The sequence below is a fragment of the Coregonus clupeaformis genome, chromosome 17 (genome assembly GCF_020615455.1).
Source record: "Coregonus clupeaformis isolate EN_2021a chromosome 17, ASM2061545v1, whole genome shotgun sequence".
NCBI lineage: Eukaryota > Metazoa > Chordata > Actinopteri > Salmoniformes > Salmonidae > Coregonus > Coregonus clupeaformis.
Window position 1 is genome coordinate 40,785,843 of NC_059208.1, and position 16,134 is coordinate 40,801,976.

At 42.4% G+C, this 16,134-nt stretch overlaps 2 protein-coding genes across 14 annotated transcripts in view; both read left to right on the forward strand.

Moving 5' to 3' along the window:
- Positions 1-793: 793 nt before the first annotated feature.
- LOC121586402 (NADH dehydrogenase [ubiquinone] iron-sulfur protein 5) lies at positions 794-5,391 on the forward strand. The gene is made up of 3 exons (XM_041903050.1): positions 794-901; positions 3,438-3,657; positions 5,157-5,391. The coding sequence occupies exons 2-3, from the start codon at positions 3,442-3,444 to the stop codon at positions 5,262-5,264; spliced, it is 324 nt and encodes a 107-aa protein (XP_041758984.1). The 5' UTR covers positions 794-901; positions 3,438-3,441; the 3' UTR covers positions 5,265-5,391.
- Positions 5,392-10,863: 5,472 nt separating this feature from the next.
- LOC121586404 (microtubule-actin cross-linking factor 1-like) overlaps positions 10,864-16,134 on the forward strand; it is a 268,894-nt gene continuing 263,623 nt past the window's right edge. For all 13 annotated transcript variants that reach the window (XM_045226332.1, XM_045226336.1, XM_045226335.1 and 10 more), the window contains exon 1: positions 10,864-11,068. The gene's annotated coding sequence lies outside the window, so the exon portion shown is untranslated. The remainder of the gene's footprint in view (positions 11,069-16,134) is intronic.

The window sequence follows — 16,134 nt, forward strand, 5'->3', positions numbered from 1 at the left end:
ACTCAAAGATTTTTATTTTATTTTTTACATTGTTTGCAAACTGATATGTTACACGTATTAATGCCAAAATAACATGCAAAACAGGCAACAGGTGGGGCTCAAAACAGGTGGGGCTCAGCCCTGAATGACGGGTCGCCACTGGATGTGGATAAAATAGTTATAAATATATACTGTAAATAGCAATATAAAAGTATTATATATACATGTGTATCTCCTGGCACTGTTTTGTAAGCCCCTGTAGGCGGCCGAACACACAGGACTGTGAAAGACATTGTGGACATATTTTGGGAAAATAAACACATTTTCTGTTGCACCAATATTGTCTTACTGTGGTTATTCGTGGGGAAAAGGGTATGAAGCACACACACACATAGCGAGAAAATATTTTATCTTAGATTTTAATTACGAATCAAAGTCTTTATGCATAACATACTTGGTCATAGTCAGTGTTGGGGAGTAGTGAACTACATTTACTGTAGTTCAACTAGTAATTTAATAGGTTAAAATACACATTTTGTTAACGTCTGACTCCAGAGTGATCTGTTATTACAATTTGTAGTCTATTACATTTTAGATTTAGATATAATTTATCACGAAGTAGGCTGGATGTAGTTAACTACTTTTTCAAAGTAACTTCAGTTTCTTAAAGGTAGCTTTAGTGTAGCTTAATTTCTTCCAGTGTTAAGTAATTGGTAGCTTGGTGAACAAAATGTTCTGTGTAGCTTCCCCAACACTAGTCATAGTAATGTTACAGTCAAATACGATTGTGTCCAGTCGGTTGAGACATTTCCATATGATATTTACAGTAGTGTCGTAAATATAGGCTAGGTTGCCAAGCGACCATCTGATTTCAGGCTTAGCCTCGCTAAACAGAAGGTTAAAGTGACTTCTCCAAAACACGGTAAATAATGACATGTATACCATATTTATATAACGTTTGACCAGTCAACCCTAACATATTATTGTACATGCTTGCTCAACAACAAGGTGGGGAAAATTGTTTAGCGAGTCACCACACAGCGCGAACGGCCTGTGTTGTCGTTAGCAAGCTAACTAGCTAGCGTTTAGCTAACGTCAGTATGTCCGTTTATCAAAACAGCTAGCTTGCTAAACAGTTAGCTAGACAGTGAAATAAGTGCATGGTTGCTAAAATTGCTAGCTACCATAGCTATAATTAACGACGTTAATAATACTAGCTAGCTAGATAGATAATGGGCTTGTATGAATGTCACATTGCAACGTTGCCCCCTTGGCTAGTTAGCTAGCTAGCTAGCAATCAAACGTTAAAGTGGAACTGACAGCATTTTAGCAACATGAAATCTGACTAAAGTCTGTTCATATACACCCCCAGGAAGAATATGACACTTTTAAAAACATGTTCTGACAAACGGCTACTTAGATATGGTCATTTTAACGTTTTCATAAATTCTTAAATGTTTGGGAATTACAAATACTAAGGCATTTGTGAAAATTATATAGCAATATAGTGGGAAAGCAGCCGTGCGTTTATAATAATAATAATAATAATAATAATATGCCATTTAGCAGACGCTTTCATCCAAAGCGACTTACAGTAATGTGTGCATACATTTTTAGGTATGGGTGGTCCCGGGGATCGAACCCACTACCCTGGCGTTACAAGCACCATGCTCTACCAATTGAGCTACAGAGGACCACGTTTGGACAATTAATAGACACTGCAGTAAATAAAAACAGAGTCTAAGCAGACCGGTGATAGCCAATCAGAGCTACAGTAGGCCTTTATGCAAACAAGCCATTTGCCACACAGACCTGCCATCATTCACTTTGAACTGGACACAGCGTGACTTTAGATCATAAGAACGCATTCGCCAAAAGCCACAAAATATACCTGAATGGATTTCTTCAAATATGTCAATACCATGGGAGTCCTCTTACATTTGGGAACTTTACAGTCCTATTGATAGAACAACCATGAAAAAGTAGGCTCTCTCTCTCCCTCAGTTATGCACATCAACAACAAGATCAACAACTAATGCTAGCCAGAGCAAGATGAGCTAAAATCTAACGAAGGAACATTACATAAATTGAGCACACTGCCATGCAATCTCCACAGACAAACATTGGCAGTAGACTGGCCTTGCTGAAGAGCTCAGTGACTTTCAACGTGGTACCGTCATAGGATGCCACCTTATCAACAAGTCAGTTCGTCAAATTTCTGCTCTGCTAGAGCTGCCCTGGTCAACTGTAATTGCTGTTATTGTGAAGTGGAAACGTCTAGGAGCAACCAAGTGTGGAAACGCGTTGTCTGGGGTGATGAATCATGCTTCACCATCTGGCAGTCTGACGGACGAATCTGGGTTTGGCGGATGCCAGGAGAACGCTACCTGCCCCAATGCATAGTGCCAACTGTAAAGTTAGGTGGAGGAGGAATAATGGTCTGTTGCTGTAGTTCCAGTGAAGGGAAATCTGAACGGTACAGCATACAATGACATTCTAGACAATTCTGTGCTTCCAACTTTGTGGCAACAGTTTGGGGAAGGCCCTTTCCTGTTTCAGCATGACAATGCCCCCGTGCACAAAGCAAGGTCCATACAGAAATGGTTTGTCGAGATCAGTGTGGAAGAACTTGACTGGCCTGCACAGAGCCCTGACCTCAACTCCATCGAACACCTTTGGGATGAATTGGAACGCCGATTGCGAGCCAGGCCTAATCACCCAACATCAGAGCTCGACCTCACTAATGCTCTTGTGACTGAATGGAAGCAAGTCCCCGCAGCAATGTTCCAACATCTAGTTGAAAGCCTTCCCAGAAGAGTGGAGGCTGTTATAGTAGCAAGTAGGGGACCTACTCCATATTAATGCCCATGATTTTGGAATGAGATGTTGACGAGCAGGTGTCCACATACTTTTGGTCATATAGTGTACGTCGTGGAATGTTGAGTCAAATAGAACCTATTTTTAAAACCTCTTATGAACTGGGAATATGTTTTACTGATATTATGACTGTCTGTCTGTTTCATATCTGCAAAGTAGTTAAAACGCTGTCAGCTCCACTTTAACTAGCTTTCCCATTCATGTACTGTAATGCTAGCGCATATGGCTGGGTATGGCCCCCTGGGTTCACGAGAGCTAGTAACGTTAGTTAGCTAATTTTACTGAACATTTAGCTATTGTTCCTGAATTGATATTGATGCCTCCAGTTATATGAACAATAATGTACAGCTAGAGGGCGCTCTATACCAATGAGAAATGTCATACAGATTTCATCCACCTCCAACACATTGGGTGTATTCATTAGCCGAAGACGTAACGTTAGCAAACAGTTGCAAAACGTTTTGCAACGGAAACAATTTACTCCAAACGGAAACAGTTTTGCAACTAAAAATATAGTTTTTATTGGACAAATTCAGAAACCTTCAGCATCACCCTTGCTCTTCTCCCCCCACCTCCTGCAGCATCATGCCGTTCATCGACCTCCAGGGGAAGTTGGGCATCAACATGGACAAATGGATGTTGATCCAGGGTGGAGAGCAACCATACAAACGGGCGCCGCGCTGCCACGCCTTTGAGAAGGAGTGGATCGAGTGTGCAGATGGCATTGGTCAGACCCGTGCCAAGAAGGAGTGCAAGCTCGAGTTTGAGGACTTCTATGAGTGCATGCACAGAGAGAAGACGGTGAGTGTAGGATATCTGAGCTGAAGAGTGTGTGTGTGAACTGTGAAGATAGATTGTGTGTGGGTTTCATGTCCTTTCCCAATAAACACTTATGATTTCATCAACCAAGACCTGTTGAAGAGTTGTCAGTTGATGTCCATGTCTTTGATAAAATAACTGCTTGTCATCCTACCTGGGTGTCCATCCTAGGGATGTGACAAATAGAAACATGTTCTTAAAGTTTAAATAAACATATTTTTTTATTGGTTTTCCAATTCATACAATTCCACGTGAATTCACAATGCAGCTGCACTGCTGCCAGCAACGGTCTAGGTCTCACGGTGCGTCCCTTTCAGAAGGTTAAGCATTGCACCTGTACTACCATTACTGTACCTCAATTCCACCTTGTAAAGTTTGCATTTCCTTCTCATTTAACTTCTCAAAGTATTGCCATACAGGACTTTGCTGCTGTTGCTTGCCTTTCTCTGCCATTTTTCCAACTGTTAACGACGATGACATAGTAGTGTAGAGTCGACTCCAAAATAATTGATTCCTTGCACGTCGACTCCCGGTGTCGACTCCTATTTCTGAGTGTCAAGATTCGTAGCGGAATCGACTCCTAAGATTCAGTATTTTTGGAGGAGACTGATTAGTTGCCGTACTTCCGAGAACACAAACACTCGCATCTTTCATAGCGAGCTAGCAAGAGAATGGCGGAGAGAGAGGGAAGGGCACAGTATAGGCAGGTCGGCCACCAGGCAGACAGTCAGAACCGTGCACTAGGCCCATCTATCGGTAATCAAAAGCTGTATCTCGCAATTCTTGGCTTGCAATGTCTCGCATCTTCAGTAAAGCAGGGCAAGTCATCAATGAATAGCCTAGGATGTTGTGATGAACAAGATGCAACACTTCTCACACCGTATCTGCACATGTACATCGCTTCGCGCTGTTCACATCGTGGTAGCCAGGGCACCAAAACAGCAGAGAAGTTGAGCCTTGCTCTTCAACGCTCTTATTGTTGCGGAAATTGACCCACTATGCTGTTTACTTTCTGCATCTACGTTTAAAAAAACGTAGTCTTTCGGTAAGGGATTTTTCTTAACGTTAAGGATCCCAATTTCCTTTAAACCTTTGATGTTTAAACATTCACACCCCTAGTCCATCCTGTCCAGCTCTACCTTTTTCTGTTGACTTCATGAATAGTTGGAGAAGGAGAAAGCTTTGATGTTGATTACCAAATTATGAGCAAATTATTGTTGTCAAGACTTATAGGAAATGCTTTTGTTGTTTGACTGTTTTTGTTGTTAAAAATACATTGAGTTGATCAATGAAGATAATTGTGATTTTGATCAGCAATGAGCTGAAAAAACACAAATACCTCTAAGAAGTTTTGAGCTTGCGCCCCCCCAAAAAAAGTTTGACAGCCTCTCTCAATACTCCCTCTGAATGTGCAGTAAGTGTCTGACGTGGATATCTCTCTCACTCTCCGTGCGTCTCTCTCTCTCTTTCTGTGTCTGTAGCACAAGAGGCTATATGAGATCCGTAAGCAGCGGGACAAGATGGTGAAGGAGGGCAGCTACCAGACCCCAGCTCACCACACTGGCGCTCAGGCTGATGACAGGCCTTGACCCCATTTGACCTTGTTGACCACAAGGTGTGTCCCCAACTTGTGTATAATAATTTTTATTCAGATATCACTTTATTGTTCGTGTCTACCCCTGTACAAGTTTGCAAATAAATATTATTGACTGTGAATGTTGTATATTGACTTCCTCTTTCACCATTTTTAGGTACAGTGTAGGGAGAGATGATTGGAAGAAAGGGACAGAAATGTGAAGGTGATTTATAAAATGTGCACTTAGGTTTAAGTTTGATGTTCACTATATTTATGATCTTGGTTTGGAATGGGTTAATACTACAGATTTTATTCAATTATCTGTAATACCATACTAACTACACAATACAAGAAAATATTTTTTGAGCGTGAATGTATTCATTATTTACAACCCCAGATTGAGACTGACATAATGATTTCAAATTAGCCTACTTGTTTTGGGACAAAAATAGCTACAGGTGAAGTACTACAGGACTACAGACCTGAGAGTAGGGAGAATATTTTCTTCACATACCTGTAGAGTACCTTCAGAAAGTATTCCAACCCCTTGACTTATTCCACATTTTGTTGTTACAGCCTGATTTCAAAATGGATTCAATATATTTTTTTCTCACCCATCTACGCACAATACCCCATAATGACAAAGAGAAAATATGTTTTTAAATATTGTTGCAAATGTATTACAAATGAAATAGATACCTCATAAGTATTCACACACCTGAGTCTACTTTGTTGAAGCACCTTTACAGCTGTGTCTTTCTGGGTAAGTCTCTAAGAGCTTTCCACACCTGGATTGTGCAACATTTGCCCATTTATTATTTTCAAAATTCTTCAAGCTCTGTCAAATTGGTTGTTGATCATTGCTAGACAACCATTTTCACGTCTTGCCATAGTTTTGACTTATATCTACTTGAAAATCTAACTCGGCCACTCAAGAACATTCAGTCGTCTTGGTAAGCAACTCCAGTGTAGATTTGGCCTTTGTGTTTTAGGTTATTGTCCTGCTGAAAGATGAATTAATCTCCCAGTTTCTGATAGAAAGCAGACTGAACCAGGTCTTCCTCTAGGATTTTGCCTGTGCTTACCTCCATTATGTTTTTTTTTTTATCCTGAAAAACTCCCCAGTCTTTAACGATTTCAAGTATACCCATAACATGATGCAGCCACCGCTATGCTTGAAGATATGGAGAGTGGGACTCAGTAATGTGTTGTATTGGATTTGCCCCAAACATAATTTTTTGTATTTTTCTTGTATATTGTTTTATTTCACCTTTATTTAACTAGGCAAGTCAGTTGAGAACAAATTATTGTTTACAATGACGGCCTACCCTGGCCAAACCCGGATGACGCTGGGCCAATTGTGCGCACCCCTATGGACCTCCCAAATTCGGCCGGATTGTGTTACAGCCTGGAATCTAACCAGGGTCTGTAGTGACGCCTCTGGCACTGAGATGTGGTGCCTTAGACCGCTGCGCCACTCGGGTGCCCATATCATATCACTTTGTATTCAGGACAAAAAATGAATTGCTTTGCCACATTGTTTGCATTATTCCTTTAGTGCCTTGTTGCAAACAGGTTACATGTTTTGGCATATTTGTATTCTTTACAGGCTTCCTTCTTTTCTCTCTGTCAATTAGGTTAGTATTGTGAAGTAACTACAATGTTGTTGATCCATCCTCAGTTTTCTCATGTCACAGCCATTAAACTCTGTAACTGTTTTAAAGTCACCATTGGCCTCATGGTGAAATCCCTGAGCGGTTTTCTTCCTCTCCAGCAACCAAGTATCTTTGTAGTGACTGGGTGTATTGATACACCATCCAAAGTGTAATTAATAACTTCCCCATGCTCAAAGGGATATTCAATGTCAGCTTTTTGTATTGTTACGCATCTACCAATAGGTGCCTTTCTTTGCGAGACATTGGAAAACTTCCCTGGAGTTTGTGGTTGTAAACTCAGCAAAAAAAGAAACGTCCTCTCACTGTCACCTGCGTTTATTTTCAGCAAACTTAACATGTGTAAATATTTGTATGACCATAACAAGATTCAACACCTGAGACATAAACTGAACAAGTTCCACAGACATGTGACTAACAGAAATTGAATAATGTGTCCCTGAACAAAGGGGGGGTCAAAAGTAACAGTCAGTATCTGGTGTGGCCACCAGCTGCATTAAGTACTGCAGTGCATCTCCTCCTCATGGACTGCACCAGATTTGCCAGTTCTTGCTGTGAGATGTTACCCCACTCTTCCACCAAGGCACCTGCAAGTTCCCGGACATTTCTGGGGGGAATGGCCCTAGCCCTCACCCTCCGATCCAACAGGTCCCAGACGTGCTCAATGGGATTGAGATCCGGGCTCTTCGCTAGCAATGGCAGAACACTGACATTCCTGTCTTGCAGGAAATCACGCACAGAATGAGCAGTATGGCTGGTGGCATTGTCATGCTGGAGGGTCATGTCAGGATGAGCCTGCAGGAAGGGTACCACATGAGGGAGGAGGATGTCTTCCCTGTAACGCACAGCGTTGAGATTGCCTGCAATGACAAGCTCAGTCCGATGATGCTGTGACACACCGCCCCAGACCATGCCGGACCCTCCACCTCCAAATCGATCCCGCTCCAGAGTACAGGCCTCGGGTGTAACGCTCATTCCTTCGACGATAAACGCGAATCCGACCATCACCCCTGGTGAGACAAAACCGCGACTCGTCAGTGAAGAGCACTTTTTGCCAGTCCTGTCTGGTCCAGCGACGGTGGGTTTGTGCCGATTGGCGACGTTGTTGCCGGTGATGTCTGGTGAGGACCTGCTTTACAACAGGCCTACAAGCCCTCAGTCCAGCCTCTCTCAGCCTATTGCGGACAGTCTGAGCACTGATGGAGGGATTGTGCATTCCTGGTGTAACTCGGGCAGTTGTTGTTGCCATCCTGTACCTGTCCCGCAGGTGTGATGTTCGGATGTACCGATCCTGTGCAGGTGTTGTTACACGTGGTCTGCCACTGCGAGGACGATCAGCTTTCCATCCTGTCTCCCTGTAGCGCTGTCTTAGGCGTCTCACAGTACGGACATTGCATATTATTGCCCTGGCCACATCTGAAGTCCTCATGCCTCCTTGCAGCATGCATAACGCACGTTCACGCAGATGAGCAGGGACCCTGGGCATCTTTCTTTTGGTGTTTTTCAGAGTCAGTAGAAAGGCCTCTTTAATGTCCTAAGTTTTCATAACTGTGACCTTAATTACCTACCGTCTGTAAGCTGTTAAGTGTCTTAACGACCATTCCATAGGTGCATGTTCATTAATTGTTTATGGTTCATTGAACAAGCATGGGAAACAGTGTTTAAACCCTTTACAATGAAGATCTGTGTAATTATTTTGATTTTTACGAATTATCTTTGAAAGACAGGGTCCTGAAAAGGGGACATTTCTTTTTTTGCTGAGTTTATATGTGTTTGAAATTCACTGCTCAATTGAGGGACCTTACATATAATTGTGTGTGTGTGTGTGGGGGGGGTACAGCGATGAGGAAGTCGTTCAAAAATCATGTTAAAGACAATTATTGCACACAGTGAGTCCATGCAACTTGTGAGTTGGTAAGCACATTTTTACTCCTGAACTTATTTAGGCTTACCATAACAAAGGGGTTGAAAACATATTGACTTGAGACATTTCAGCTTTTCATTTTTAATTAATTTGTAAAAATGTCGAAAAACATAATTCCACTTTGACATTATGGGGCATTGTGTGTAGGCCAGTGACAAAAAAACATTTTAAAAATTCAGGCTGTAACACATCAAAATGTGGAAAAAGTCAAGGGGTGTAAATACTTTGTGAATAATTCATCTTCTTGAAAAAAATAAACATGAGTACATGTGTAAATATTTGTACATGTGTAAAGAAATTACATAATAAGAAATATCTTATTGATATAACAACTCTCCATAAACCAGCCTTGTTTTGGAAGTGGGGGGGTTAATGAAATCTGAAATGCACTCAACTCTAAACCCTATGACCTAATTCTGGTAAATAACAGAGTCCATGGATTAGTTGAGAAATGCTCCCAAGGGACCGCTTCTCCTGATGAAAGCTAAATATGAATGGATGCCCTCTGACACTCTCATTCAATTACCAAGTGTTTCACTAGCCCTTATAAGATTACGAGATTCTCCATGTCACCACAAGGTGGCGCCGAAAGCCAAGTAATAACTACAAAACCTCCCATCTACCTAATCATGTCAAATTACATTTAAAGTAGATAGACTTCTGTTACAAGGTTGACAAAAGTTAGTGATGTCCGTCATGTGTTTAGTGGCAACAAAAAATAAAGGGTTTATTACTTGCTGATATACAGTGGAAAATTAAGTATTATGGAGTGATGTTAGCCTCTGCCTTAATCACAAGGATCTTTTAAAAAATGTTTTATGAAGAGATACCAGAGATGGATTTTTCATATGTGCCAAAAGATTGCCTCATGTCCTGACTCCCACCAAAGTGTTACTGTTCTGAATCACGTCAGAGTCTGGCGGTTACATTATATCTAGGCCGTGGGACAAGGTGAAAAGCAACAAATGGGCTAGATCTAGGCTAGTCATCACAAGGTTTTAATAAAGTTTTTGGGTTAGGGGATTTTGGCCTGTCTAGTTAGCACTGCATTTTATTTTACAAAACTATAGGCCTATTGTGCTGCTTTATTGCCTTGCAGTTGACCTGTTTTATTGCCAATTACAGAAATGTGTTCTTCCCTTATTTTGATTAACTTAAAGGGGATTTTAAAGGAGACTTTATTATAGGCCTATCAGTAAATTTAAGCAGTCTAATGTTGTTACTTTTTACAGACCAAAGTTATACTACCTTCTGAAGCAAGTCTCCAGTCTAGGTTGCAAACTTGCACTGCTTTTCATTTGGCCAGTCACACAGAATTTCACTTAGCCTTTGTTTGATTAAAACATCAGCAGCGAGTTTAGTTAATCCTGAACTGTCGGACAGCATTCCGTTGCGTTCTCTGACCGCTCGGCGGATGGAGGGAGGACCATTCTTACAAGCTATTTTCCCGGTCGGACAAGCTGGCCTGTCCTGTAGGACTGGGAAGGTCCTGCAACTACAAACTAACCTACAAAACTCAGAAAATATGTATTTATTTAGTTACATAAATCCATATTGGAGATGGGGGGAGGAGGGGTCAGGAGAAATGGGAGAACATGGATGATAGATCAAAGGATTAAGGATTAATATGATCACATGCAAAGACAGCAAAACCTATTGCAAAAGTTGTAGCTAAACACAGCTATTTCGTGTTTGCTATGCATCCTCAAATGTAAACGCCCCTTTCTTCCCAAAAATTGCGTGCGTCGTGACAGTTGCCCGTGCACGAATCGTTCAGCTGAGCCCCAGATGACGTTAGAAGTTGGAACACACCGAAATTCCATTTTCGCGACAATAAACATCTCCAATAGCTATGGGTTAATTGTTAAACCCGTGAAATAGCCTACCATTTATATGAGGTCAGGAGAGAGAAGGAGAGAGAAAGTTGGCGAGAGTGAGGGAGGGAGCGAGGGGGGGTTGTAGAGACAGGAAAGAACGGGAGAAGGAAGGAGGGGAATAGACAGCCATTACCGAATCACAGTCGTGGTATTCATTTCTTCCTTGTCCCGGTTTGGTACAAACCATACAAACGGCTGAGTAGCAGCCCTGTTCAGACCGTCTGTATCTAAACGTGCGTCCGAAAGAGGAGAGAAGGTTGTCGTGAGGAGGGGGACTCGAGCCACAGCATCCCTGTCTCTTTAACCGTATAGGATACTCTGACTTGGGGACCGCTATTCTCTGGTAAGGTTTCGGTGTCGCGGAACAAAGCATGTGTAATCTGAATCATATTGACAGCCGTCTGAGATTGTGAAATACATATGATATAATACATGTATTATGGTTGGTTTTCAGTTGCATTTTTATTACCGATGTGCTAAATCTATTCCCATAGCCTGATGTCCAATATCTGTTCTTAATTGCATAGTAATAAGTTGATCTTTATGTAATTCATAAAATTATTGGTCTAATTAATCTATTAGGATATACATAAAAATGTATAGGGAATTGTTATTATTTTGGTTAGATAACAACATTATTAGGTATCCCATAGGCCTATCGTTTTATTATAGCCTATCAAAATCGATTTTTATCCATGCTTGCTCCTGGTTTAGATGCTTTGTGCTTGAAAATGAGAAATTAGAAGGGGTTGGAAGGGTGTGTAAGTCCAATAGCCTAACAATGTTATTCTACTAATGAGAAAGACACAAAACGCATTTTGTTAACACCGGCATCACAAACAGATAAATGTTATTAGCCCGTTTTGAAGGCAGTGTGGACAAAGAGCTCCAGTATGGTCATTGCCTTCGCTCCCCACGACATTTCCAAATAGGACCGATGCTCAAATGCATACCCTTACCGCTACATATTAAAGCACTTGCTACTCTTTTCCTCACAACGGATATCAACTCTTCTTCTACAGAACATACATTCATATGGTCTATTGTAATTTCGTTAAGTCCATAGCCATATGCTGGTTATTCAAGCTATTGTAATTTATGTTCGATTTCTGAATAGAAGTAGGTGTCCCTGATTACGATAATGTCATTGATCGTCCATTAATTACAGGGGATAATACCATGGGGACCGTGCACTCATCGAAATACATCCCTAGAGCGGCATCAATGAACGTTCTACATTTATAGTCTGTTTTTACCGAAGTTGTCTATGTTCAGCCTTCCTCACACAAAAGGCTGTCTGGAAAATAGCACAAATCTGTGCTAGGGGTGAAAGCAAGATTCAGGGGTCCCCCGTTGATTCACACACCAGATGGTCATATGTATTTCCCTGTTGTGAGCAGCCTTGTGTTGATCATAAATCATAAGCTAACACTCGGTCAGTTTGTCTGTCTAGCCCACACTAGCCGAAGTAAATAAACAATCAAGTAGTCATCAATATTCCATTTTAAACCATAGTCATATTTTTCTCCTATTCCAGTGTGACACTTCACACTCGTTGCCAAAGATTATGGCTACTACTCTCACGACCTTTTCAGCTGCAGTGCCCATGGACACACCCCCTTATTACATTAAATATTCAAGACTCGGGGAACCACCATCATGAAACTATATGAAATAAAATGTCACTGAGGTGGCACCTTCAACTGTTCTGTGTTGGCTTTGCAGTAAAAAAACAAAAAAAAGAAGCAATGTCAGACAGTGTATGTCAGTACTGTCCGTCTGTCTGTCTGTCTGTCTGTATCTGCTGTCCTTCCTGCTGTCTTCCTGCCAGCTGCCTGCCTGCCTGTCTGTCTGTCTGTCTGTCTGTCTGTCTGTCTGTCTGTCTACTAGATCGTATCTGGCCATTTGCCTCTGAATTGCCTCGTTCGTCCCACAGCTCTTTGATATGCTCTGTGTGTCTTGTCATGACAGGCTGGGACACCAGAGAGATATAATCATTATAGTCCCACAACATCATTATACCGGTAGCTACACAACATAACAGTCGGTGTGTGCAGTATGATAAACCAACCAATATAGTGCTGTGGTTGAAGGTTATTTGAACAACCGATAAAACTGATTTCTCAGAGGATAAATTGAGTACTTCCATGAGAGCAATGCATGCTTCCATCCCTGACCCCAGCATCTTTTAGGAGAGCATCCTCTTGGTAAAAGTGATAATGTAGTTTGCTTTTCTGTAAATATTGATCACTGCTTGTGGTGAGATGATCGGATGATGACATATGGTCTCATTATCATAGATGTTTCACTCATACACACACGCACGCACGCACGCACACACACACGCACATATGCGCGGTGCAGGTTGACGTTTATTGCCATGAGACTTGTCCTGGAGGCAGAACTGAGCGATTTCCCCTAGATAGGCCAGCTGCAAAGTAAAAATGGGCTATATTGTAAACATACAAAAATAAAATAATTTAACCTTAATTTAAGGTTAGGGTTAGGCATTAGGGTTAGCAGTGTGGTTAAGATTTGGGTTAAGGTTAGGGTTAAAATCAGATTTTATGACTTTGTGGCTGTGCTAGCTCGTGACCACTCTGCAGAGCTGCCTCCAGAACAAGAAAAACGCTAACCTGCATATGGAGTACACACACTCTCTCCTTTCTCCCTCTCTCTCTCCATCCCATGTTCATTCCCTCAGACAGTCAACTCCAGCAGCACCTCAATGGCAGTGAATTTTGACAGTGGCTCTCTGTATCGGAGCGTGTCTGGATCACCAGTGAGTCAGGGTTGAGAGTCTAGTCAGTGTGACAGTGTTACTCATAGCTGGGGGCCTATATCTATGAGGATCGCTCAACTGTCTCTAAGATCATTCATGCACGTACACAAAACCATGTGGATTATATGCCTTTATGCCTAGGTAACCCTGCTGTCTGTTCAACTATCAATGAGGCTTCAACAGCTGTTAATCTGTAAATCGGTCCATAGACTATGAAGGAATGCTGTTTTGGAATCACTCAGTCTCGGCGGTGGATGGGAACACCCTGTATCCATGGCCATGCAAATCCGGAGGCCTAGTTACAACTTATAAATCAATCTAGTCAACTGTTCTGTATCCTTACACGGTCCAACTCCAACAGCTGTTGCCAGGGGGAGAGAGAGAGCGAGAGAGAAGAGGACTGAGACAGAGACAGAGAGCGAAAGAGAGAGAGAGAGAGGGAAGAGGAATGTGACAGAGAGAGGGAGAAAGGAGGGGGCTGTATTGGAAAGGAAATTATTGAATTATGATTTGTTTTTCTGACTTTTCAGCTTTTTCTTTCAAAAGCTGTCTTTTCCTTTCACGCGACGCCACACGAAGGCATAATGACACAGCGTGGCTTTGAACCCCCCATTCTGTCTCTATTTATAAACCACTGGCTCCGGTCACCTCAGAACCAACACTCTCAGGCAGCAGCAGGGAAACTGAGTGATCCAACGGCACGCTGAGGATGCTGGGAAGGGTTAACCCCTTCCTGGTACCTCAGAGACATGCTGGAGGAAGTGGGGTAGGCATTCTGCCCAGGGCTAGACTAGTACAAGGAAATTCGCCACAGTTACCACAGATGGAAATAGTAGTTAGCTTGTTTGACTTACTACTCACATATCAATGAAATATTTCCACTACCTAACCAAAGCTGTAGTAGTAAGGGAGTTTGTATGATTTCAGTCAATTGCAAATGGCTGATTATGGATAGAAGGCCAAAACTCCTTTTAAAAATAGTTTTCCTTATTTAGATAAAAATTGAAAACCATGGTGGTTTTGTGGTCAACTAGGACCCTCATGAGATGTAAAACTGCAAAGGACTGGTCTGAAAAATAGCTGAACAAAACCAGAATCAAATTGTGTCAGTCATTTAGCATAGAATGGGCTGGGGTGTTCCAGGGTCAGCCTTCAGACAATAAAACCCATTAAAAGTCGGCAGACACCACTGTGCTGAGGTGAGTGGTATTGATCCCCAATATGATGGACAGAGCCCTAGTCCATGCTCCCGTGGGTCCCATCCACATGCAGCTGATCACAGAAGAACTCAGTGCTCCTCAGCTCCTCTCTCTGAATGACTCGAGTAGAGAATCCAGTATCGACCAGGACCCAGACTGTATTAATAGAACCTGGAGTGAGGGTATTCGATCAACCTGTCCCTTGGGTCTTTCCACATCATTACTTCAGTGACTCAGCAGCAGTGTCTGTTGACCCATCATCATCATGACCCCAATACCCACCCGTCAATCATCAATTATGAATGTAGAGAAATGGAAGTCATACTGCTCTGAAGTCTTGATTGTCACCAAAGTTGCTTGATAGTTGCTTGAAAGTTGCTTGATTGACCTGATTTCGTCCTTTTCCTGTCCTTCTCCTTAATTGACTATTGATTGAAGTGGGATGCAGTTTCATAACAGCTCCAGTGACGCTGTGATAGCCATCCTCTTTGCCTCTATGTCAATCATCTTCATCTTGAAGTTGAGTAATGGTTTTCTGCTGTCATATTACTTTGAACTCGTTCAATTAATTAAGTGTCATTGAGACCTGGCAGTTCTGTTAACCTAATTCTTCCTCCATCCTCCCTATCGTCATCACCATTAATTTACCACATCGTGTTGTAACCAAGGTGACTTAAACTAATTACATGTCACGCTCGTTGATAGACGGCTCGGACCAAGGTGCAGCGTGGTAGGCGAACATATTCATTTATTTAAATGAACACCGACAAAACAACAAAATACAAATGAACGTAAAGTTCTGCAGGCTACACAGCTACTAACCAGAAACAAGATCCCACAAACTAAGGTGGGAAAAAGGCTGCCTAAGTGGTCCTCTGTAGCTCAGCTGGTAGAGCACGGCGCTTGTAACGCCAAGGTAGTGGGTTCGATCCCCGGGACCACCCATACACAAAAATGTATGCACGCATGACTGTAAGTCGCTTTGGATAAAAGCGTCTGCTAAATGGCATATTATTATTATTATTATTATCCCCAATCAGAGACAACGATCGACAGCTGCCTCTGATTGGGAACCACACCCGGCCAACAAAGAAATAGAAAGCCTAGAATGGACACCCAAATCACACCCTGACCTAACCAACTAGAGAATAAAAGGGATCTCCAAGGTCAGGGCGTGACAGCACCCCCCAAAGGTGCGGACTCCGGCCGCAACAACCTGACTCATTAGGGGAGGGTCCAGGTGGGCATCTAGCCTTGGTGGCGGCTCCGGCTTCGGGCGCGACGTAGGTATTAACCTCTTCTCCCTTCCTGCCTCCCTGTTGCACACCCGGTCCGGTCTAAACCCCGGCGCAATGTTTCCCCTCTCAGTCCTCCCACGATGCACCAAGCCCTGTCTGGACCCTGGTGTGGGAGCCCTCGACCCTGTAG

Coding starts and splice junctions, on each gene's coding strand:
- LOC121586402 (XM_041903050.1), top strand. CDS start 3,442: ATGCCGTTCATCGACCTCCAGGGGAAGTTGGGCATCAACATGGACAAA. Junction 3,658..5,156: donor GCATGCACAGAGAGAAGACG/GTGAGTGTAGGA, acceptor CTGTGTCTGTAG/CACAAGAGGCTATATGAGAT.